The sequence below is a fragment of the Saimiri boliviensis genome, chromosome 12 (assembly GCF_048565385.1).
Source record: "Saimiri boliviensis isolate mSaiBol1 chromosome 12, mSaiBol1.pri, whole genome shotgun sequence".
Taxonomy (NCBI): Eukaryota; Metazoa; Chordata; class Mammalia; order Primates; family Cebidae; genus Saimiri; species Saimiri boliviensis.
In genome coordinates this window covers 84,031,620-84,056,842 of record NC_133460.1, presented here as the reverse complement: position 1 = coordinate 84,056,842, position 25,223 = coordinate 84,031,620, and the positions used below count along the sequence as shown (strand labels likewise).

The window sequence follows — 25,223 nt, the reverse complement described above, 5'->3', positions numbered from 1 at the left end:
CCACTTCGTATATGTATTAACTCACAAAATCCTCACAACAACCCTGAGGAAAATACTGTTACTTCCACAAAGCAGGAACCTCCACAGAGAGGTTAAAATAACTTGACTAAACCTGCCCAAGTTCGTAAGCGGCAGCCAGAATCTAAACCTAGATGGTCTGGTCCTGGAGCTAGGTTCTTAACCACAAAGGCATTTTCTAACATTGTTAAAATACAGCAGCACAGGAAAGAGACATTTTGACCGGATTAAGGGTTGAGAGAAGGCTTCATGGATGAAATGGCATTCACTCTGGATCTTGAAGGTCAACAGATGGAGAAGGGTTCTGGGGAGGAAGGACTCTAACGGGGAAGGAACAGCCTGACGAAGAGGCACTTTGGGTACCAGCCAGCTGTCGACAGCAAGATCGGGTCCGGTGCGAGCAGGAGGAAGCGGGGCAGGGACGCCGCGCCCAGATCCCGAAGGTCCTTGAGAACCAGGCCTCTCTGCAAGGAACCGGGAAGCAAAATCTCAAACTATTAATAGAAGAGCGGCAGAAAGAAACTCGTGGGCACCCCTCCCTGTTGGCAGGCCCTTCCCTGCCAGAGACCAAGGCTGGCAGCACAGCCGCATTTCCCTCAGGGGGAAACAGCCGACCAGGTGATCAAGGTCGCCAGCGCAGGCTCCGGAGCTGCACGTCCCGGCCGAACACTCGCGTCCCGAGCACAGACGCTGGGGATTTGGCTGCCAGCCCGGGGCCGCCAGGTCGAGCCTGGCAGCGTCAACATCTGCTCGGCGGGAACACGAAGACCTGTCCTTGGGAACCGCCGCCGGCCACCTCCCCGAATCCTCTGGACCCGCGAAGGTCAAAGAGGCGGCCTCTCGGGGACTACCCCGGCTCGTTCGGCTACTCCCCTCAGTCGGGAGACCCAAGGTGTAATAGCCTCTGCGATAGGAGAACGCTGTGCCAATCAACCGTAGTCCCCGCCCACACCGCAGCCGGCGTAAATTGCATTGGTTGCATCCTTCACGGCCGCCGATAAGATTGTTTCCTTGGATTGGCTAATAGCTTTCCCTCCCTCCTGTCGCTTCTTCGTCAGAAGCTGACGATTGGTTAATCTCGTTGCCAAGCTCTGGACGCGGCTCGACCATTGGAGGCCGCGGGCCCGCCCCTCCGGCTAGGTGAAGGTGAGAGTCTCCTCCAGTCGCAGAGGCCAGACCTGACCGGGCAGCTCTGGGTTCGCGGTGAAGCCTCTCGATTTCCTGCTCTCTCGATATGGCGTCTCCGTCAGTCTTTGCCGAGGTTCCGCAGGCCCAGCCTGTCTTGGTCTTCAAGCTCACTGCCGACTTCAGGGAGGATCCGGACCCCCGCAAGGTCAACCTGGGAGTGGGAGGTAAGGACGCAGTGCCCTGGAGTGTGAGGAGCTCGGGAAGTGGAGCGGACCCAACGAGGGTCGTGGAGACTGGGGGAGAAGCTGAGGCCCAGCGTGGCGCTGCCTAGGGAGGGCGGTGCGGGAGAGGAGGGAGGATCCTCAAAGGCTTCCTAAAACTTGCCCATTTTATAGATGTGGATGTGGAGTCCCTGGAAGGAGGGGATGTGTCCAAGGCCGCACAAACCAGGGTAGCAGCCAAGACACAAACTCAGTCTTTCTGATTTCCCATTCTGTGTTCTTTATACTATATCCTCCGAAGAAATGGAGCTGCCGGAGCTTAGAGAGAGAGGGAGAAAAATAGGAAGCCTGATAGGTTTAGGGTTCTGGTTGCTGGGAAAGGAAGCTCTGTTCTGGATCGGTAAATATTTGAATGACCACCGAGTATCAATCAGGTACTTATTAAGCTTTGGTCGGAGGAGACTGAGGCTTGATTTTGCCCTTAAGGATTAAAAAATCTGCCGGTGTTACACAATGCTTTGAGACAGGTTAATGCTGCCCCCGGCGTGGCGCGGGGCTGGGTGGGGTGGGGGGCAGTCTGGGAAGATGGTTCTGGGCCTCACAGATGTAGTAGGAATGGGTAGAGATGGTGGAAAGGAGTGGAGAGAAATACGGATAGTAGAAGCTTACTTTCCACGCATCCTGTCTTCATTTCTTAATTGAAGTGATTCCCAACTGGACCTTGTACAGCTCAGAGCATGTGCTTCAGTTTCCCCTTCTGATAAGAAGATTTGTATCGGAGTGCCTCTTAAATTTCACCCCAACCCTCTCTGATGAATTTATTATTCCTCTCACTGTCATTTGGATGTCTGAAGCCCCACAGACACTTTCTCCATTTGGATTTTGCCACGTTCAAAGACCAGCCAGAGGCATGACAACGGGTAGGATGAAGTCTTATGCTGGGGAACAGACTTAGAATAAAAGGTCTAGAAATTGTGGAAAGAGAAGATGGAATCATTTTGTAGCAGAGTGTGACAGGAAGGACGTTCAGTATCAGGTTTCTCATAGATAATGTTTTGTCTGTGCATTTGTTAATAAAAAAAAAAAAGTCTCCACTAAGGAGTATGGGGAAGGGTAAGGAAAAATCTATTAAAAAGTGATGGTTTGTTGAAGTTGGTAATTTGTTGAAGCTGGGTGATGGGTACATGGGCATATGTTATATTATTCTCAGCTTTTGTATAGGTTTGAAATTTTTCATAATAAAGCTCTTAAAATAAGTCAGTACTACATAGTTTGACCCACTGAGGGAAAAGGATGTTTTTAGCAGGCAGCAGAGTCAGAAATATTGAAAGATTACCTCAAATTGAATTTGAATGGACGCCATTCGGTCTCTAAATTTAAATACAGTCCAAAACCTCCAAGTGTTTCTTTGCAGCCAGATATATACAAAGAACTAGTATCACTGTCAATCTAAATACATCTTTTTAAAACATCAGATTTGGCGGGGCATGGTGGCTCAAACCTGTAATCCCAGTACTTAGGGAGGCCACGGTGGGTGGATCACCTGAAGTTAGGAGTTTGAGACCAGCTTGGCTTACATGGTGAAACCCCATCCTTTACTAAAAATACAAAAATTAGCCAGGCATGGTGGTGTCCCAGCTACTCGGGAGGCTGAGGCAGGGGAATCGCTTGAACCTGGGAGGCGGCGGTTGCAGTGAGCCAAGATCACGTCATTGCACTCCATCCTGGGTAACAGAGTGAGACTCAGTCTCAAGAAAAAAAGAAGGAGAAAAAAAACAACCAAAAACACGTCAGATTTAATTAACTCAATTACCTTTGAACTATCTTAGAGTTTCTGTGAGGATTAAGTACATTTGAAGTGTTTAGAGCTGTGTCTGGCACATAAGTAGGATTTATATAAGTGTTTTGTTGTTTTGGCATTTCTTGGAGTCATTCTCATAAAAGATGTTGAATAAAAATTGGAAGCTCAAGAACTGCAAAATGAACTAATTTATGACACTGGTTTAGAAATAAACTGCTCATGCAGAGAAAAAGCACCCTGATAGCAGAGGCCAGAAGCGATGGACTGGGATGGAGTCATTAGCTCAGATAGCCACCTCAGCTGTGATGGTGCCTTTTTCTGTTTTTCAGGAACTCTAGCTCCTTACCATGAGCAAATGGTTTATACATGTAATCTCATTTAATGCTCACAACTCTGGAGGGTGGTTTATTACTATTAACTGTTGAGAGGCAAGGAAGCTGAAGACTGGAGAGATGAAGCAATTTGCCCTAGGTCATTTGACCACTAGGTGGTAGAGCTGGCAATCCAGGCCAGGTCTCTCAGGCCTCAGGGTCTCGCCCATGCCTCTATTTTAGGTACCTTCAGGTGATCTAGGGACAGCCAGTACACTGTAGTGGGAAGAGCCAAGAGACCTGGGTACAGGCCCAGCACTGTGGTCCAGCGATGTGAACTTGGAAGGGTTATTTAACATCCTGGGGGCTCAGTCTGTTAAATGAGGAGCCAAGACCTCTCTCTCAAATTCTGCCCTAAAATTCTACTCTACTAAAAGTCTACTCCACAATTCACTAGCACATTCTATGACTATAATGTAGGGTAATAATTTTACTGGTCTCATCAGTTGTCTGAGGGTTAAATGAATAATTATTTGCGAAATGTGATATGTCAATGAAAAATGTTATATATAAATGTTATTTCTGATCATCACTGTGACCCATCTTTTTGTGGATAGCAGGTGTTTGAATAAGGGTCTAGAGTAGAATAAAAGATCTCCTTCCAGCTGTTATATGTCCCAACCTGATTTATACACATCCCCAAATATACCTTTTGTGAAGAAAATGTAGTTAATCACTGACCTTAGGGAAGATACTTTTTCCCCCAAGTTAAGAAAAATCCTAATGGAGGTTATCTCGTTAATGTTCTGGTGATTTTGGACACATTTAGAATAAACTGCAACTGTAATCTTAGATAGTTCCTACTTGCAGCTAGTTTCCCCAGAGGTTTTCTTCTTGTGGTGATGATTTAAATAATTTCCTTAGAGGTAAACGGGAGAGTATCATATTTTCCACTGCTAAGCACAATGCTTTCAAAGTTGATCATTTTAGTGCTTCTCAAAGCTTCAGACAGAAGTGGCTTTAAGGACATAGGAGATGGATCCAACCTGATGCAACCTGTAGCAAGAAGTTTCTTCAAAGACTCCAGTCCATTTTTTCATGTGAGCCTAGTTTTCTTTTTCCCCAGATAAACTCTGTTAGCTTTAATATTTGTTATTGTTTTCAACATGGTTTCCTAGCATCTTCAAATAAAGTTGTTGGAAAGATACGCTTTATCAGGTGTTTCTGAGTACCCCTGGCCGTCTCCCCAGTATCCTAGTTAGGCTCTGAAGTGGGGATGGGTGAGGGAAGTGGAGATCTTAGGAGGAAGATGAGGGTGATGGTATGACCATTTAAATTTCTGTGTTCTTTCTTCCTTTTCTTCTGCAAAGCAAGACTGTGGGGCCCACCTGTAGACAGTGTGTGACTCCCCTAGAAGGGCTTGTACCCAGGAAGAAGAGCAGTGCCACAATGGAGCTGGGGAGCATGCTGATAAAAAGGCAGTCCCAGGGGTCTGCTTAATTCAGGCTTTCTCTAGACATCTCTTGCTTTTAAAAAAAAGCACCTGGATCTGTGAACTTAATAGTTGACAAGCCTAGCTCTTGTTATCTTTGTGATCTTGGGCAAATGATTTGACTTTCCTGGCCACAGTGGTCAGATCCTTAAAATAGACATCACAATTCTATTTTGTGGGTTGTTATACAAATTAAATGAGAGTAAAGAAATGTATTTAGCACAGTACCTTGTATGTACAAAGTATTCAGTAAATACTTGTTGTTATTACTATGGCCTCAGGTTCTGTCAATGTCCTTCTCTATGTCCCAGACCCCATGTCTGAATGACAGGCCCGTAGTGGACACATCCTTCGACTCCCTCAAATTTAGCACGTTCAAAGCACAACTCATCGTTTCCACCTTCCCCTTGATCTTTTCTTTTCATTTCCCTTGTGTTCTAGATCTTGGTTGACCCCATCACCACCACCCACTCATTATCCAGACTTGAGGGAGACCTTGGAGTTATCAGCAACCCTTTCCCCAATCCCCTGTCTATGTGGTCAATAGGTTCTGTCTTTTCTACCTCAAATCTGTTTCCAGTGGCACCCCTTTTCTTTATCCCTGCTGCCATTGCCTGAATTCAAGGCTTCATTATTTCCTTTCTGGAATATTGCAGTAGCCTTCTACTGCTTCTGCTTCTAGTAACTCACCCTTCTTAACTACTGCCTTTGCCCTTCTCTCCAGTTTATTTTCTGTGCTGTCACTCAGATGATCCTGTTAAAATGTGCAGCCGTTCATGTCACTCTGTTGCTTAAATGCTTTCAGTGGTTACCCATTGAAACTGAAGTTCCTTAGAAGAGACTCTAGGATTCTTTTAGCCACTCCCTGCTAATCTTTAAGGAATTCCACATCAGAGCCATGAAAATGCAGATTCTCAAAGACGTCATGCTCCCCAGGCCTCTGGGGCCTTGCACGGGTATGCCCTCTGGCATGTCCTTCTCTCCTTTGCCTTTTAAACTCTTATTCATCTTTCATACTTCATCCTCTGTAAAATCTTCCCTGACCCCTCAGAGTAGAATTAAAAGCTCTATCTATTTTTTATGTTTCTTGGAGGGCAGATAGGATCTTATTTTATCAATCTCTGTCGCTTCTACTAGCCAGTGCTAGCCTAATAATATTATAGAACAGATAGAACACCCAGACACAGAACTGAAACATAACAGAACTGGTTTTTCTATAAGCATCCAAGTTTTTCTACATCTAAATAGTATCCTTTATAGGTAGTTCATATATGCTTTTCTTGTTCAAAGGTTTCTGGAAGCCTCTTTTCGACTGGCTGTGGAAGCATGGTAGGACCCACACAAGAGACCATTTTAAAAAATAATTGTTCTCCATGAGTTTTACTCAGTTTATTCACTCACTCTCTTCAATGGAGATGATGCAAATACTATTTCTGAAAAATAAATTGACTTTCGAAAGACAAAGATTTGGTGCTACTGAGGATATTCAAAATAAAGAGATGTTTCCTCTAAAAACAATTCCAAAAGAAGTTTCAAGAATATTTTGAACAATGGTAGCATTGTGATCATAGATAGTTTGATGTCCTTTAGGGACAACTCTTACTTGAAAGTAGTTATTTTGGTACATCTTTAGAAAAACCAGACCAAACCCCAGTTGGCAAAGGAGGCTTTTTGAACTTGTTGAGAAGTTTGGTGGACTAAGGAGTATACTATGAATGGCATGGAGAGTATTGTGAGTTTGGCCAGGCGTGGTGGCTCAGGCCTGTTATCCCAGCACTTTGGAAGTCTGAGGCTGGAGGATTGCTTCAGCCCAGGAGTTTGAGATGAGCCTAGGCAACGAAGTGAGGCCCTGTCTCTATACAATGTATATATTAGCTTGCCATGGTGGCGAATGACTCAGCCACATGGAAAGCTGAGGCAAGAGGATTGCTTGAGCCCAGGGGGTTGAAGCCGCAGTGAGCTGTGTTCATGCCACTGCACTCTAGCCTGGGCAACAGAGTGAGACCCTGTCTCAAAAAAAAAAAAAAAAAAATACTGTGAGTTAGATTCACCAGAGCCGGAGGGTAGACTATGAGTGGTATGAGAGTATTGTTTGATTCACCTACCCAGAGGCATTGGGTTAGTGGCTTTGTCAGTCTGTAGCTGTCCACATTTCTGTTCCTAGCTTGAAATGTTTCTCAGATTTGCAGATGACACATTCCTAGAGGGTAGAGTTAGCTGATAGAAGACAGACACAAGATTCAAAATGATCTTATAAAATCTTTTATTTGCTGTATATCCTGCGACCTAATAAATTAACATTTAGATATTTTTCCTAAGAAAACACTCATGAATATGCATAATATGAGCATTTATCATGATGTTTATAATAGCAAATAATTTAAAACAATGCAGTTAATAAATTATATATATAAAAAAACTAACCACTAAAATGATATTGTAAATGGCTCATATGTATGAAGAATACCCAGTTGCCTTCATAATAAGAGAAATGCAAATTAAAACTACTTGCTATATTATCATATTGGCAAAAATTCACTGAGTGGGTAAGGCTGTATGGAAACAAATACTCTTATACAGTGCTGGTGCGAATGTAAATTGATATCATTCCTATATCAATTCAATTTGGAAATATTTATCAAAACTACAAAAACACATAATTCTTAGCCCACTTTTTTGTTTTCCACCTGGCATCTTACAGATATATTTGCATACATGTGAGATGATGTATGCAGGGTTGTTCACTGAGTATTGTTTTAATAGCCAAAGATTGTAAACAACTCAAATGTCCATCAACAGGAGACTGGCAAAGTAAAATCTGGTACATTCATCAGTTAAGCAGCTGTAAAAAACAACAAAGACACTCTATGCACAAATGTAAAATGATCTTCAAGTGGAAAAAGCAAGGAACACAAAACAGTGTATGGTATGTTTTATGCTACCTTATGTGTAAAAGGGCATATGTAAGAAGCTGTGTTTGCTTGTGTAGGCATAGGGAAATGCTGGAAGGATATGTAAGAAACAAACAGTTGTTATTTATGGAGAGAGAGGGATTTGGGAACTAGGTAGATAGAGGATAAGAATGGTATAGGGACCTGCAAACGTGTCACCTATTAGAAGAATAATTGATGATGATAAATTCACAATATATATTTAAATAGAAAAAAGCATGTTGAAATTCTATATACAATATGATCCATATTTTATAAAAGAATATGCCTATTGAAAATAAAGCTTAGAAGGTTGTACACCAAAATTTTCATACTGCTTGTCTCTGAGTACTGGGATTGCATGTTATGTTATGTTAGTTCTCACATTGCTATAAAGAACTACCGGAGACTGGGTAGTTTATAAAGAAAAGAGGTTTAATGAACTCATGGTTCCACAGGCTGTATAAGAAACACAGTTGGGAGGCCTCAGGAAACTTAAAATTATGGAAGAGGGGCAAAGGGGAAGCAAGCATCATTACATGGCGAATGAGAAGAGAGAGCAAAGGGGGAGGTGCTACACACTTTTAAACAACGAGATGTACCGAGAATTCACTCACTGTCACAAGAACAGCAAGGGAGAAATCCCCCCCATGGTCCATCAACCTTAGATTTGGGTGGGGACACAGAGCCAAACCCCTATTATTTCACCCCTGGTCTCTCACCCAAATCTCATGACCTTCTCACATTTCAAAACATAATCACATGTTAATTATAATGTTGATTTTTTTTTTTTTAACCTTCTGGGCTTTTCCCAATTTTTTACAATCAACATGTTGTTCAGTAAACAATAACAACCACCCTAAAATGTGATTTTTTTTTTTTTTTTTTTAAAGTCAGGGAGTGATGTTGGGCAGAAATCAAGAAAATAAAAATCGGAATCATTCTAAAATTTTGTTTCCATTTCAAAATCACTTGTGTATAGGATTATTGAGGACCTAAACATTCAAGCAGAAAGGTAAATGACCCCTGCCAGGAATCCTACTTGGAGAGATTATTGGCATGGGTACAAGGCTAAAGCAGCTGCCCTGTAAATCTCTAATCTGAACATAATCATAAAATAGTGTAGGGAAAAAAAAATTGGTGATGGATAACTCAGAACGACCTAAAAATACTTGTAGGGAAAGATAGAATGCTCAGAGGTTTACTGTAGAGCAAGATTAAATATTGTGAAATAGATCAATTTAGATCAATGAAAGCGTAAGGCAGATGAAGTGGGATGAAGTTAGGAGGGTAAACACTGGCTGAGGTCAAAATACAGAGAGAGGATAAAGATGTGTTTAAGTGGGTCGTTGGGTGATTGTGTCACTGATTGTTGAAATCTTCAGTTGCAGGGCATTTGCTTACTATTCATCTTATTTCTGCTCTTCTAGGATAAGAGGAGTGGTAGGCCTCCTTCCACTCCTTTTCCATGTTTGTGTTTAAGGTGCCAAGTTCATGTGGAAGTAGCACCTAGGCTTTTTCTGGAAGTCTGTTGGGGAGATGCAGAAGGAAGAAGACTGCTGGGCCAGTGGCCTAGAGACCAGATCTCAGTGCACTAGCAATATTGACATGACATTTGCAAGATGCTTTTTACTTTGCAGAGTGCTTTTCTATGTGCTCTCTCATGTGACCAGGCTCTGTGATGTCCCTGTTTTATTTCAGCATTCTCCTTTTTGGAGGTCACATAGTTAAGAGCTGTAAGTTCCACAAGGATGGGGACCACATCTGTCTTTCTGTTTGCCCAGCACCTAGCCCAGTGCTTGGCTCAAATTAGGTACTCAATAAGTGAACAAACTTTTCTCCAATTTCCTTCACTATTCTGTTTTGACTGGAAGGTAGTAGGATTCTCCCAGTTCACAGTTACAAACTCTTTACTTGGACGTAGCCTGAGCCTCCTCTATGTTTAACTCTTCTTCATTCTCCAGCGTATCGCACAGAAGAATGCCAGCCCTGGGTTTTGCCGGTAGTGAGGAAAGTGGAGCAGAAGATTGCTAATGACAATAGCCTAAACCACGAGTATCTGCCAATCCTGGGCCTGCCCGAGTTCCGGAGCTGTGCTTCTCGTCTTGCCCTTGGGGATGACAGTCCAGCTTTCAAGGAGAAGCGGGTAAGTTTTGGGTGAGGATGTATTTTCTCTTCAGAAATGGAAGGTAAAAAGAGTTGAGAATACAGTTTGTTTAAAGTGTTATGTCTATTGAACTGCCAATGAATAAGGGTTTCAGTAGTACGAGTTGAGGAACCTGATAGTGCAGATAATGTGGCCATGTACCAAGCACGGCCTCTTTACTTGTTCAGTTTTGCTCAGTAGATCATCAGATTTTAGCTACTGCATTTAAAGCCATCAGTGGAGATGCCAAGTAGAGAGAATTTAATGGAATGATAAAAAAAAGCAGGGTTCTAGATCCAACTCTGCCACTGCTTTTGATCATCGGCAAGTCATTTAGCCCTCTGGCCTCACATATGCATGTTAGAGAAAGACCACATAGTGCGAGCCTGTGATCCCATAAGGAGCACTTGAATAGGGAGTTGTTTAAGGGGCCTCTGAGTCCCCTGAAATTATATGCAGAATTTTGTGTGTACTTATTTCTGGGGAGAAGGTGCATAGCTTTTTATCAGATTTTCAAAAGGTGTCTGTGGCCCCCAGGGGTTCAGGAGCCACTAGTAGATGCTGTCTGAAGTCCCTGCCCGTTCTAATATTCTTTAATACTTCAACTGTTGATCTCAGCATCTATCATTTAAGTGCTTCCTGGTGTATATTCTAGTGTAACCAGAGACACATGAAGGAAGAACACATTTGGAAGTAGTCACAGTGAGATAGGCTGTATGTGGCAGGAAGTGGTATTGAACAGATTCTCAGTGTTGTAGGAATTCAGGGGGAGGGATACCTGTGAGGGCTGCAGATGGCACTTGAGCTAAACCTGAGAGAATGTGTGAATGAGGCCAGGACACTTGTTCTCAACTCTGGCTATATGTTAGTATTACTTGAGGAGTTTTTAAAAACAGTGTGTGATTGGACCCCGTGAACCCCATGCCAGGTCAGTTAAGTCAGAATTTGGAGGGCATCACCCTTCTCCCCTCTCTGTCACTCCCTTTCTTCTCCACCATGGGCGTATTTTTTAAACGCTCCCCAGGTGTTTCCAAAGTATAGCCAGGTTTGAGAATCGCAAAATACGGAAGAGGGGCAAGAGGAAGCATATCCATTTTGAATGGTAGGAGTCCAGGGACAGAGGTAAGAGCTAAGCATGTCTAGGTTTTAAAGAGACCTACCTGATTAGAGCTGGGAACGTGTTGGACAGGTTAGGCAGGCTGATTCTGGCGGCCAGGGCAGAAGCCAACTGAAGGTTTGAGCAGAGGAGTTACCTAATAAAAGTGTTGTTTGAAGAAGATAAGCCTGATTGGGTGGGTGGGAAAGGGAAGAGCTCAGGTATTTGCACTAGTCCAGTTGGGAATGGTACAGTTTAAATCAGTGGCCCTTATTGTTCCCCTTGGTCAGTGTTGTGTTGTAGCCTGAAGTTCATGCATTGAGGGGACCGCATCTTGGAGTCATCTGATTTATTTGCCACATGCTGTGTCTGGTAGGTTTTTCTTTTGTATATCATGTTACCCAGATGCCCTGATAATCAGAACGGCAGAGTACAATGAAGGTTGCCCACACGTACATTTGTACATGTACTAAAAAGCAGAGAAGGCCCTGGTGAAGGTCTTGGGACTCAGGTCCATGATTAGGCAGGTAATGAATTTGATTAAGGTTTTGTCTGGATTGGAATGAGAGACTATGATTTGCCTCAAAGAACTGAAGGCATATGGTTAGAATAAATTTGCTTTCTGTAGTGGGAGAGAAAGGTTAAAGTTAAAAGTTGAGCACAGGAAATGAAAAATTCTGCCTGGGGATGTTTCCACTGGTATCTGTATACATCTGTCATGTTTCCAGAAGTTAAAACCACATTCAAGGGAAGTCTTGCTCATTTGCATAGGAAGTATTAGCACTCGAGAGTGGCTTAGATGTCTGAAATGTGAAGTCATTTATGAAATTGACATTCAACTTAGCTGGATAACAAATCCATAAAAAACAAATGCACATTTGTGTTGTATCATCTTAGTAGCAATTTGCATAAAGAATGCAGGTAGACCACATGTGGAGGCAAAACTTAAAGTAATAGCAAGGTATGAGTGCTCAGTGAGGGTCACTGTAAAGAACAGAGAAGTTAGCACACCAAATCTGGCATACACTGACCATTTTCACCCCAGTGCACGGCCTTTGCTTCTCTCTGTAATGTAGAGCTGTGTTTAGTTGTGCATCTCCTTGAATGACAACTTTGCTTATGTTTCACATTTCAGGTAGTATTCTTTCACAGATGCTCACCCCTATATATATAAATAGAATATTGGTGAATAGTAGTGGCAAAATTGGTATTATTGCCTTGTTTCTGGCTTAAATGGGATTTCTGCTATTTTTTTTGTGAGATGGAGTCTTGCTCTGTCGCCCAGGCTGTAGTACAGTGGAATGATCTCGCTCCTGGCATCCTCTGCTGCCAGGGTTCAGGCGATTCTCCTGCTTTAGACTCCTGAGCCACCATGCCTGGCTAATTATTTCGTATTTTAGTAGAAACGGGGTTTCATCATGTTGGCCAGGATGGTCTCCATCTCCTGACCTCGTGATCCACCCGCCTTGGCCTCCCAAAGTGCTAGGATTACAGGCATGAGCCACCGTGCCTGGCCGATTCATTGTTTTTAAGCAGACTATGGGTTAAATGCATTTTTTCAGTCATTTTCAGGAAGTATCCATTGTTTCCTGTTTTACTAAGCATTTATCTCAGGAATAGCTAAGCTTTTCTTATCAGTTGTGATGATCATTTGGGTTTTCTCTATCTAGCAGCTTGACAAATTTTATATCTTTTATAATCCATTCTTGGGATGACTCTCAATCAAGGTGGTAATTTTAATGTACTGCTGGATTAATACTGTTCATTAATATTTACTTGGGAAGTTAGTAAACATTTGTTTAGGAAGTATTGGCACTCAAGAGTGGCTTAGATATCAAGATACTTGAATGAGCTAGGTCTCTCATTCTGCTTTTTTCCATTTTGTTATCTTTTAACATCAATGTTATGTTAGGTTCTTAAAAAGATTTAGGAAACTTTTCTTCTCTAAGAAGAGTTTTAAAACCTTCTTATTACAGAAAATTTCAAATCTATGTGAAAGTAGAGAAAACAGTATGAAGAATGAATTCCTATATATCCATCACCTAGCTTCAACAATTATCTCTATATGGTCAATTCTGTATATTTCCCTCTACCCACTCCCAGCCTCCCTGCCCTCTATCAAAGCTGGATTATTTTATAGTAAATCCCAGACATCTAATAGGTGTTTTGAATTTTGTAAAATTGTATGACTACATGAATACATTCATTTTATTTTTAAAAAAACAACTTATAGGTTAGGCCAAAGTCCCTTTCGACCACTATTTCTACATCCTTGGATCCCTCCCCAGAGGTTGCCACTGTTAGGAGATTGGTGTGTGTCCATCCTTGTATTTATTCATTTATTTGAGACAGAGTCTTAACTCTGTTGCCCAGGCTGGAGGGCAGTGGTGAGATCCTGGCTCACTGCAACCTCCACCTCCCAGGTTCAAATGATTCTCATGCCTCAGCCTCCTGAGTAGCTGGGATTACAGGTGTGTGCCACCATGCCTGGCTAATTTTTTGCAGAATCGCTTCAACCTGGGAGGTGGAGGTTGCAGTGAGCTGAGACCACACCACTGCACTCCAGCCTGAGCAACAGAGCAAGACTCCATCTCAAAAAAAAACAAAAAACAAATAAATAAAAATGAGAGGAAGCCAAGGAGAGAAAGGAAGGTAGTATTTATGCATCACCTCTGTTTTGTTAGATCATACTTCTAAGGAAGAATAAGCCTGAATTCTAGAGATGAGTAGCACAGATTGATGTCAGTGACAAGCTAGGAACACTGTTTTAGAGACTTATGCTAGAGGGAAAGTTTGATCTCAAAATGGGTGCTGAAGATATGGGTTTGCCTCTTAAGGTATGTGTGCCCACACATGCACACACGCACTAATGTGGCCTTATTGTGTCCTCTATGTCTGTGGTCAGAAGGGAAGCTCCCTCTAACGTCAGACCTCCTGGTTTGAAGACCAGTGCTCCGGCTCAGTAGCTGGTAACTTTGAGCAAGGTTCTTCACCTCTCTCAGTCTTGGTTTCCTATTTCTTCTCTTTCAGGTAGGTGGAGTGCAGGGTTTGGGGGGAACAGGTGCGCTTCGGATTGGAGCTGAGTTCTTAGCGCGATGGTACAATGGAACAAACAACAAGGACACACCCGTCTATGTGTCCTCACCAACCTGGGGTGAGTCTTTTTGCTGAAGTGAGAGGAAAAACAGAAACCAGAGAGAATGATCCTCATGACTCTCCCTGGTTACCCAGAAAATGTAATACAGCCCTGGAACAACTGGTGTTTGGGAATGGCTTGAACAGTGTTTATGGCAGTGCATGAGAAACCTGCTCAAAATCAGATTAAGAATATTCTTTCTGAAGAGGCTTGGTAGACTTGTATCTGCCAAGGCTATGTTGAAACTCCCCAGAGGAGGCATAGAATGTAGATGTAGGAAGTATCATTGTAGTAGGAGACATGTCTGGCATTGATGTGACTGGTTGAATTTGTTCTTGGTTACAATCATTCTACATTTTAACCCTCAGCCTTGATGATGCCCAGTGACATTGTGCCTGGGAGGGCCTTGAAAGCTGACTTGCCTCCTTTCCATTCGTGCCTCCTAGTGTTTGTAAAAGTGCTTAACTTTTTACTCCTTTGCTTGCAGAGAATCACAATGCTGTATTTTCTGCTGCTGGTTTTAAAGACATTCGTTCTTATCGCTACTGGGATGCAGAGAAGAGAGGACTGGACCTCCAGGGCTTCCTGAATGATCTGGAGGTGGGTGCTTTAGAGGAAAAAGTAGAGAGAATTGCATGGTGTCAGGAACAGCAGGCAAAGTCTTTGGACCAGTTGCTAAGTGAGAGTCTGAGACACCTTTGCCATACCAGATTGTGGTTTCTGACATAGCATGTAGGAGAAAGGGCACAAAGGAGACATGAAAAAGTGATATGAATATGGTTGCTCTTTGTCATCCATCACTGACCAGTCTGCTGCTGACTGTGTCTCCCAGTATTCCCACCAGTATCAGGCTGACATAGCTTCCTTCTCCTCAGAATGCTCCTGAGTTCTCCATCTTTGTCCTCCATGCCTGTGCACACAACCCAACTGGGACTGACCCAACTCCGGAGCAGTGGAAGCAGATTGCTTCTGTCATGAAGGTAACTGCCCCTTCAGAGTATCTCTTTAAAAAATAGTGTGTATTCTTATTTAATATATTCAGAAGCCATACCTGTTTGTTGTTTGCTGAGGAATTTGGAAAATGGAGAAAAGTCCAAAGAAGAAAGTAAATATTAACTGGAAAGTTTATTGCCTAAAGAAAGACAGTGTTAATGTTTGGTAGATAAAATATCAGACTTTGTGTGTGTGTGTGTGTTAGTTTTGTGTGTGTGTGTGTTAGTTTTGTGTATATGTTTTATGTTTTACAAAGATAAAATCATTTTGTCTTTACTGCTTTTGTAACACAATTTATTTTTCATTTGTACTTCTTTATATACATGTCATTGAATATTTTGCAACATCATTTTTTGTAGCTATATTATATTCCTTTCATGGATCTGTCATATTAGGGATTGGATAAATCATCTGATGAATATTTAGGGTTACTTCAGATTGTTTGATCTGATGAACAATTATGTAACGAAACTTCTTTTTATCATTTCTTTGGCATAACTTTCTAGATGGGAATTCCTAGCTGAAAGTGTGTGTATTCTTCATTAATGAGGCACTATGGGAATATAGTAGTGAACACAGCAGATGCAGTCCCTACCCTCAGAGACAGACAGGCTGTTTGGGGAGATGGACTAGTACTAAGGCAGCTGCAATACTGTGAGATAGCTGTGTTGACGGCGTTATATGGGGCTACATAGCCCAGACTTTGGGCAGTGTTCATGTGGGGATTGGCGGGGGGTGGTGGGTGGTGGCAGGAGCTTTCCTGGAAGAAGTGGTTTCCATGTTGAGTCCTGTAGGTTGGGGAGGAGTTAAAGTATCAACAGACAGGTTGGCAGGGAAGGGATGTGCTCTGCAGGGGGCAGAGAATGGTCAGAAGCCCCAGGCAGAGATCATGGGGAGTGTGTGTGATGAGGCTAGAGTGAATAGGGGCGGGCCCTGCACTGAGGCTTGGACTTTATTCTCAGGGCAGTGGAAAGCCACTGAAATCTTGGATTTGGGAGTGACATGATCGGATGTTCATGGTCTTAAGGTCAGCCTGATACCATAGCAGGGAATGGATCAGAGAGAGGCAAGACTAGACAGGCTGTGGGAGTGGTTAGGAGGCTGTTGCCATAGTCCAGGTAGGAGCTGATAGTGATGGCCTGGAGGAAGTAGGTGGCATTGGGGACAGTGAGATGCAAAAGGATTTGGGAACTCTGAAGAGACAGACTGATAGGACTTGTGGCGTGCCAGGATGTGGGTGATAAGCTGCAGAGGTAGGAGTCCAGATACCTCCCAATCCCACCCAGTCAAGATACACCCAAGAGATGGGAATCAATGTACAACCAAAGGCTTGGACAGTTCCTGGGAGGGAAGTGGTGTCCACTCAGAGAGAGCCCAGCAGTAGAAGCAGGTTCCCTGTGGAGAGCTCTTTGAGGAGATGATGAGTGACAAGAATAGAGGCTACTCTCTGCTCCCTTCCTCTTGAGTACCTAATAGAATAGCCCGAGGTTGTGAGGAGCCCTGGGGATACCAAGCCAACGCTTGACTAAGGTTCTCACACCAGGAATTCAAGGAGGAGAATCCACCAGCATAGAACATTGCCTCCTTACGTCAAAAGTAAACCCTGTTAGCAAAGCTGAATCAGGACACTCTAGGACAAGGTACTTTTAAAAAGTAAAGTTTACAAAAAAGGTTGTTGGTTATAGAGAGAAACGGATGTAAAGTGGTGTTTGGGTGCATAAAGTCAAGAAATAGGAGAAATGGACAGCGTTTGAAATTCTCTCCAGGCATCAGCTGGGGAAGTAAGGCCGGTGTCTGAGGTTGGTGCCAGAAGGATTTCCTGCCCTGACTCACTTTGCTTCCTCGCAGCACCGGTTTCTGTTCCCCTTCTTTGACTCAGCCTATCAGGGCTTCGCATCTGGAAACCTAGAGAGAGATGCCTGGGCCATTCGCTATTTTGTGTCTGAAGGCTTCGAGCTCTTCTGTGCCCAGTCCTTCTCCAAGAACTTCGGGCTCTACAGTGAGTGCTCTCCCGAGGAGTTACAGCCCCATCTCCCCACATCACTCCTTGTTTTGGCAGCCACAGCTGATTCTGGTCCCTCTCTTTAGATGAGCGAGTCGGGAATCTGACTGTGGTTGGAAAAGAACCTGAGAGCATCCTGCGAGTCCTTTCCCAGATGGAGAAGATTGTGCGGATTACTTGGTCCAATCCCCCCGCCCAGGGAGCACGAATCGTAGCCTGTACCCTCTCTAACCCTGAGCTCTTTAAGGAATGGTAAGAGGCTCCCAGCCTGGTGGGCTGGGATGGGGGAGTGCAGAACAGTAATTGTCCCAGTACATTTAACTGGGTCTCTTCCTTTCATTTTGGCAGAAGCAGGATAAAATTACTTTAACTTCCTTGACTCTCAGATATTTGTAAAATGGGTTGATACCTACCTCACATGTGCATAACACAACAATGGGAACAGAGGAGGGGGCACTTAGTGAATGGTAGTTTTCCTCCATTTCCCCTCCACCCAGTCTTCCTCCCCATAAAGTTGGAAAACCTAGGAAGGTATTCCCAACAGAATAGAATATCCAATGACAAGGCAGTTTAACAGTTTGGGAGCTCTTGGTTTTTATCCATAATTTACATACATTTTATCTTACTTTAGAACGGAGTTATTTTTATATAATTGCTAAATCTGCAATCTCTATTTAATAAGACCTGATACAACATATTACCCTATTAATGTCTATATCAGCACCTTAGTAAAGCCTGAGTTGAAACATGAGTGTATTATAGCCAGTATACTCAAGACTAGCACTAGACTCCACTAGTAATACAGTCTTTTCCTTCTGCCTCCTAAGTCTTCGGTATGTTCATCCACCCATCCAGACATCAACACACCGTAATAGGCAGGTTGTGATCCCATTGTCAGCTATAGTTTAAATTGTGTTTTTTAAACCTATGCATTTTTGAGTACTATCTTTCCTGTCTGGATTGATACTTATGTTGCTGTCCTAAAGGACAGGTAATGTGAAGACAATGGCTGACCGGATTCTGACCATGAGATCTGAACTCAGGGCACGACTAGAAGCCCTCAAAACCCCTGGGACCTGGAACCACATCACTGAGCAAATTGGCATGTTCAGCTTCACCGGGTTGAACCGTAAGTGCCCCCTATCCCCCACTTGCAGTGCCTGTGTGCATGTAGACACACAACATTCCTTTCAGTCGCTGGCCTTGAACTCACCTTCATGGCCTTTGTCTAACTGGGCAGCCATTGCTTTGGACCAGGACAAGTTAGGTTTTCTTAGGGTGTCCCACCAACTCATAAACTCTTTGGGTCTCAGAAGAGTATTGTTGTGTTCTGCCCTGCTGACCCACAGCCAAGATATTCCCATTTTTGTGGGCTGGGAAGTGGGTCAGAGCCAGCTAGGAGGTAACAGGATTGGTAGCTGGGAACCTTAATTTATGAAAAGTTCTATAAATGCTCAGGCATATTTTGGCTTTGCCTTAATCCTGAATATAAATATGTATGATTAGGCCGGGCGTGGTGGCTCAAGCCTGTAATCACAGCACTTTGGGAGGCCGAGGCGGGTGGATCACGAGGTCAAGAGATCGAGACCATCCTGGTCAACATGGTGAAACCCCATCTCTACTAAAAAATACAAAAAATTAGCTGGGCATGTTGGCGCGTGCCTGTAATCCCAGCTACTCAGGAGGCTGAGGCAGGAGAATTGCTTGAACCCGGGAGGCGGAGGTTGCGGTGAGCCGAGATCGCGCCATTGCACTCCAGCCTGGGTAACAAAAGCGAAACTCCATCTCAAAAAAAAAAAAAAATGTATGATTATTCAGAGATCTGATTTCTTAACAGGTCTTTCCTATTTCTAGGTATTATCCTCAAAAAGAGGTTACAAAGTTATCTCCGATTTCATAAACAAGAACCTAGATTGGTGGTTGGAATTAAAAGCTTATTGAAAATCTAGTAGGCGGTCATGCATGATCTTGGCCAGTTGTCGGTAGGGCATATCTGCCATCTACATCCCATCTGATGACAGAAGAGTCATTTCTATTTTAATTTTTATTTTTTTAATTTTTGAGATGGAGTCTCGCTCTGTTGCCCAGGCTGGAGTGCAGTGGTGTGATCTCGACTCACTGAAATCTCCGCCTCCTGGGTTCAGGCAGTTCTCCTGCCTCAGCCTCCCGAGTAGCTGGGTTTACAGGAGTAATTTCTTCGGAATATCATTCTACAGGAATTACTTACTGTAATTCCCTCAGTGCAGATATGGCCGCTCACCTTTGTGTCCCAGTGACTCTGGGGGCGGGGGGCGGAGGGGCAGGGACAGAGTGTGTGGCTGGGTTGGTTTGTAGGTAGAACATCAGAGGCCTTGGGGAGGTATTGAACTGGGGCCATCACAGTGCCAGTGTGAAGTGGGTTCAGAAAAAGGCAAAGGAAATAAATATAAATGAGAGTTAATAGAGATTGTATTGTGGTCCCCTCAAAATCCTTTGGGGTAAAATGAGGCTACCTAAGAAAGTAAAGAAATAGCTCAGTTAGCTGTAGGTATCCTCATGACTGGAATGGAGAATTAGTTCACTCACAATTATGAAAATATAAGGTGTAACAGAAATATTAATAGTTTTTAATAGTAATATTCTAAAAGCTCACAATACGGGAATGTCTCCCCATAAAATATCCATATTTTCCCATTATCCTCAGGAGGAAATTAGTTTTATTAATGTTATGAATTGGAAAAATGAGAATAGAACTGTGCTTATAACATAAAAGTTTTATTTTTAGCACTTGACATCATTTGCTGTTATTAAAAACAGGAGTTTTGTTTTCCTCCCAATTTTTTTCTTTTTGAGACAAGAGTCTTGCTCTGTTGCTCAGGCTGGAGTGCAGTGGCACAATCTTGGCTCACTGCAACCTCTGCCTCCTGGATGCAAGCGTTTCTCCTGCCTTAGCCTCTCAAGTAGCTGGGGGCTACAGGCATGAGCCACCACACCTGGCTAATTTTTGTATTTTTAGTAAAGACAGGATTTTACCATGTTGGCCAGGCTGGTCTTGGACTCCTGACCTCAGGTGATCCACCTGCCTTAGCCTCCCAAAGTGCTGGGATTATAGGCATGAGCCACCGCACCTGGCCTTTTTTTTTTTTTGAGACAGGATCTTGCTCTGTCACCCAAAGTGGAGTGTAGTGGTGCAGTCTGGGGTCACTGCAACCTCTGCCTCCTGGGCTCAGGTGATCCTTCAGGTGGAGGGTCAGCCTCTGAGTGGTTGGGACCACAGGCATGAACCACCATGCCCGGTTAAATTTTTGTAGATACGGGGTTTCGCCATGTTGCTCAGGCTGGTCTCAAAACTCCTGAGCTTAAGTGATCTGCCCACCTCAGTCTCCCAAGGTGCTAGGATTACAGGTGTGAGCCACCACACCTGGCTGGAAAAATTTAAAACATACAGAAAAGTTGGAGGAATTGTACAGTGAACCCCCATATACCTGCCACCTAGTTTCTGTAATTCTACGTTATAATTCTTCCTTTGTTATCTTTTCTTTGTCAGAATGGGGCTTTTAACCTGGAGTCCCTGGATGTACTTTAGGAGAACTATGAAGCCTCTGAAATTATGTTTTAAAAATTGCATATGTATATTTTGGCCTTACCCTAGGGAAAGAGTCCGTAACTTCTACTAGCTTTTCAAACTGTGACATTTCCCTCCTTCCAAAAAGTAGAAAGGCCTCATTTTTGTTAAAACAAAACCAAAAACCAGGATAGGAGCCCTTTAATCACTGCCTCAGGGCACAGGCTTTTAGAAACAGTGGTACACCTAGGGCTGTGTTGGCTTGAGGCTCTGTCCCCTCGGGTGACCAATTCACACAGGTAAACCACTTCTGAAGCTTGCTTTATTTGTTCGTTCATTCGTTCGTTGTTTGAAGGGGTCAAAGGAAAACTTCCCCTTGGCTCTCTGAAAGTTCGTTGGAAATCAACTGACAAAAGCACATTAATAGGAGAAAAGGCATACAAATTTATTTATTTATTTTTGAGGCAGTCTTACTATGTTGCCCAGGCTGGAGTATAGTAGCATGATCATGGCTCACTGTAGCCTTGACCTACCAGGCCTAAGCAATCCACTCACCTCAGCCTTCCTAGTGTCTGGGACCACAGGCATGTGTCATCACACCCGGCTAATTTTTAAGATTTTTGTGTAGAGACAAGGTCTCCTTATCATGCAGTCGTCCCTCGTCAACTTCCCTAAGTACTTGGATTATAGGCATGAGCCACTGTGCCTGGCCAGCATGCAAATTTATTAACCTGCAGAGGTGTCTTACAAAGTAGAACTCAAATAAATGGCCAGATAATTGATGCTTTTATACCATACCATCTTGGGGTTACAGAAAAATGGGAGCTTGGAGCTTGGCGAAACAGGTTTTGGCAGGCAGAGAAGAGCAGGCCTGGCTAGCAAAGGTGCTCTTATTATGTTATGTAGATAAGTCACAGGTAGCAGCCCTCACAGAAAATAGCTGGTAAAGGTCTGTTCCTTTAAGACCTTTAAAGGCATCAGACTCTCAGTTAATCTCCCCAAGATCTGGACAAGGGAGGGCCTCAGAGAAAGCCTAGGTACAGCCATGCAGCTTTTCTCTACAAATACAAATCTCTCTCACAAAAGACAGCTTTGCAGGGCTACTTCTGTATGTAGGGCCTCTGAATGGCCATCTCAAAATATGTCCAAGAATATTTTGGGGTGAACTATTTTGGTTTCCTTCAAGGAGCATGTGGGCAGCACTGAGTCCAGGGTCCAGATTTTTCACTTCCGTAGAGAGGCAGTGTAGCGTTACGGTGTACAGCCTGGACTTAAAATCCTGCCTTAAAATCCCACATCCACCACTGACCAGCTGTGTGTCCTCCGAAGGCCAGTTAACATCTTTAAGGCCTATCTGTAAAACGGGCATGATAAAGTTATCAGGGTGAACTAAGATGCAGTGCTTAGAGCACTGCCTGGTACCTAGTGTTTGCTCCTCAGATTTTGATGATTTTATGATTATTATTCCATTTCCTCAAGCTGGTGGTATCTTAAAGGTACTGATAACTTGGGCAAAAATTCACTAAAATTCTTTTTTTGTTTGTTTGTTTGACTGGGTGACATTCTCATTCTGCCACCCAGGCTGGAGTGTAGTGGTATGATCTCAGCTCACTGCAACTTCCTCCTATCGAGTTTCAAGCAATTCTCTTGCCTCAGCCTCCAGAGTAGCTGGGACCATAGGTGCACACCACCACTCCTGGCTAATTTTTGTATTTTTAGTAGAGACTGGGTCTTGCCATGTTGGCCAGGCTGGTCTTGAACTTCTGACCTCAGGTGATCCACCCGCCTCGACCTCCCAAAGTGCTGGGATCACAAGCGTGAGCGAGATTCACTAAAATTCTATAAATGGATTTGCCAAAAAGCAAAACTGCTCTAGAGACTGTTTTGTATAAAGGAGGTACAGGTGGTCTCTTACTCATATATGATGCATTTCTGCAAGCATGGAAAAACCCTGCTGTATCTGAGAGAGAGTTGAGAAATGAACAGAAGTCTGATGGTGCCAGGTTGGAGAGGTCTGTGTTGTTTCTCAGCTGCATTGGACAAAGCCCCATTGATCAGGTCAGGCATGGGGCCTTGTCCAAAGTATTGTAAAAATGAGAAAAACGGGAAGCTGCTGCGGGTGCTCAGTGCAAGTCCATGTTAAGGAAGAACTAAAGGAAGCCTTTCAGAGCCAGCGTTTTATATTGCTGGAGGGTTCTTACATCTGATGGTTGTTTTTATTGATAGGGGTGTCCTAGTGGATGTAATGTATAAGGTAATCTCAGATTAAAATTCCCATCAGTAGTAGCCATATTGAATTTTCTGGGGATTTGAAGGTGAACTAATAAGAGTACTTTCCAGAATCTAGTGAGTATATTTTTCTGCTTGTCAGTTGGACAAAATAGTACCTTTTGTTTTGCTTCTCTCTGTTAAGGGTAAAGAATGAAAACTGAAATTGTCACATAATTGCTCAGCCTCTACTGCTTAAGGATCCCCTTTGCTCTGATTATGTCTTCTTTTGGTTTTCAACAGCCAAGCAGGTTGAGTATCTGGTCAATGAAAAGCACATCTACCTGCTGCCAAGTGGTCGAATCAACATGTGTGGCTTAACCACCAAAAATCTAGATTATGTGGCCACCTCCATCCATGAAGCAGTTACCAAAATCCAGTGAAGAAAAACCACCCATCCAGTACCACCAAAGTAGTTCTCTGTCATGTGAGTTCCCTGCCTGCACAAACCTACATGTACATATCACAGATCAGAGACTCTGGCAGGATTGAAAGGCTGTTCTGGTGAGGCAGCCTCTGTTTAAACTGGCCCCACATGAAGTGAACATCCCTTGAGACGAATTTGGACGCTGGGATTAGAGCCTTTGGAGGTCAAAGCAAATTGAGATCTTTGTTGAAGAATAAAAGAGTACTTTGATCATGAGACATGGGTGTTTTGTCCCCCTCACTAAGAAGCAGTAGTGTTGCGTGTGGTGACCACATGCTTCTACATGGTGTTTGACTCTGTACAAAGTCTGGTCCCAAAGATCAAGTCGTCTGAAGGAGCCAAAGTACAAATGTGGGTGTTGGCTGTGGCATTAAACTCATCATCTCAACCCAGAGTGTCTGGTCTCCCTGCTCTTTCTGCATGGTTGTGTCCCTAGTCCTGCACTTTGGTTCTTCAGGGTGACTGTGGTAAGAAAGATATTTAATCATGACATGCACAGACACACACATATTTAACAGAAACAGAAGTTTCACCAAACAGTATTTACTTGTGCTGTGTATAGTGCATTCTGATATTTTTGAGTCCTTTCTATTGTGTTCTACTTCATCTAAAAAAATAAAATAAAAATGCTGATCAAGACCCATGGAGTTGATTTTGTGACCACTAATGGGTTGTGATCCACAGTTTGAAATGAATGCTTTAGATGGTTTTACTAGTGGCTAAAGGAAAAACTACAATGTATTTTTTTTTTGAGACGGAGTTTTGCTCTTGTTACCCAGGCTGGAGTGCAATGGTGCGATCTTGGCTCACCGCAACCTCCGCCTCCTGGGTTCAGGCAATTCTCCTGCCTCAGCCTCCTGAGTAGCTGGGATTACAGGCACGCGCCACCATGCCCAGCTAAATTTTTGTATTTTTAGTAGAGACGGGGTTTCACCATGTGACCAGGCTGGTCTCGATTGCAGTGTATTCTTATAATGTAGCTTCCTTCAGTGAACTCACCATATCATAATTCCGTGGCCATTTTGCGGGCTTGTCATTTGGAGGCCAACCATTTCTTCATATGTTACTTAAAAAACTGGACTTCTTGGACTTGTGAGAGGGGATGACATCGCTCAGGTGGTTCTGACACACCAGCCTGTCCCCTGCTGTCAAGAGTCCCTCCTGGTTTATTGAAGCAATTAGAACCATGTCAACATAGATCAAATTTCCAGAGTCCAAGGGCTGTTCCAAGTGGCTGTTTTGTAGAATTTAATGGGGCTGGACGTTACTTAAAACAAGTTGTCTCTTATTTGGAGTTTCTTAATATTTAAAGTTAGTTCTTGTGATTTTAATAGGATCTGCCACTTTCTAGGACTTGTTTCGGTTGTTATAAAATCCTACAGTCCTGAAGGATGGCTGGGGTCTTAGAAGTCATCAAGTCTTGCCTCTCTCCCAGTGAAATAGTCTCTCCCATATTGTCTCTGACTCATCAATTTCAACTGGTGGGGTGGTGGTGGTGATGGGTTCTTTAAATACTTGGTGAGGCATCCCATTCTGCTGGTGGAGCCTCTTAATTAAAAAAAAAAAAAGAGGCTCATTTATCTTTAACTCATGGTAAAAGTTCATCTATATTGAACCAGAATTTGATCTTTGTCCCACTCCCCTGCCCCTCCTTCCTTCCTTTAAATGACAGCTAGTAAATCTACTGGCACTTCTAATCTACCACCTTTC

At 43.4% G+C, this 25,223-nt stretch overlaps 1 protein-coding gene across 1 annotated transcript; it reads left to right on the top strand.

Moving 5' to 3' along the window:
* Positions 1 to 1,162: 1,162 nt before the first annotated feature.
* On the top strand, positions 1,163 to 24,152 carry GOT1 (glutamic-oxaloacetic transaminase 1). Its single transcript, XM_003922311.3, has 9 exons — positions 1,163 to 1,370; positions 9,866 to 10,047; positions 14,174 to 14,297; positions 14,767 to 14,879; positions 15,155 to 15,259; positions 17,121 to 17,271; positions 17,361 to 17,526; positions 18,261 to 18,403; positions 23,330 to 24,152. The coding sequence occupies exons 1-9, from the start codon at positions 1,253 to 1,255 to the stop codon at positions 23,467 to 23,469; spliced, it is 1,242 nt and encodes a 413-aa protein (XP_003922360.1). The 5' UTR covers positions 1,163 to 1,252; the 3' UTR covers positions 23,470 to 24,152.
* The last annotated feature ends 1,071 nt before the right edge of the window (positions 24,153 to 25,223 follow it).

Bases quoted from the DNA above. Each gene is read 5' to 3' on its own strand.
- GOT1 (XM_003922311.3), top strand. From the start codon at position 1,253: ATGGCGTCTCCGTCAGTCTTTGCCGAGGTTCCGCAGGCCCAGCCTGTC. The intron at 14,298-14,766 runs GTGAGTCTTTTT...CTTTGCTTGCAG, and splicing joins TGTGTCCTCACCAACCTGGG to AGAATCACAATGCTGTATTT. The intron at 18,404-23,329 runs GTAAGTGCCCCC...GGTTTTCAACAG, and splicing joins CAGCTTCACCGGGTTGAACC to CCAAGCAGGTTGAGTATCTG.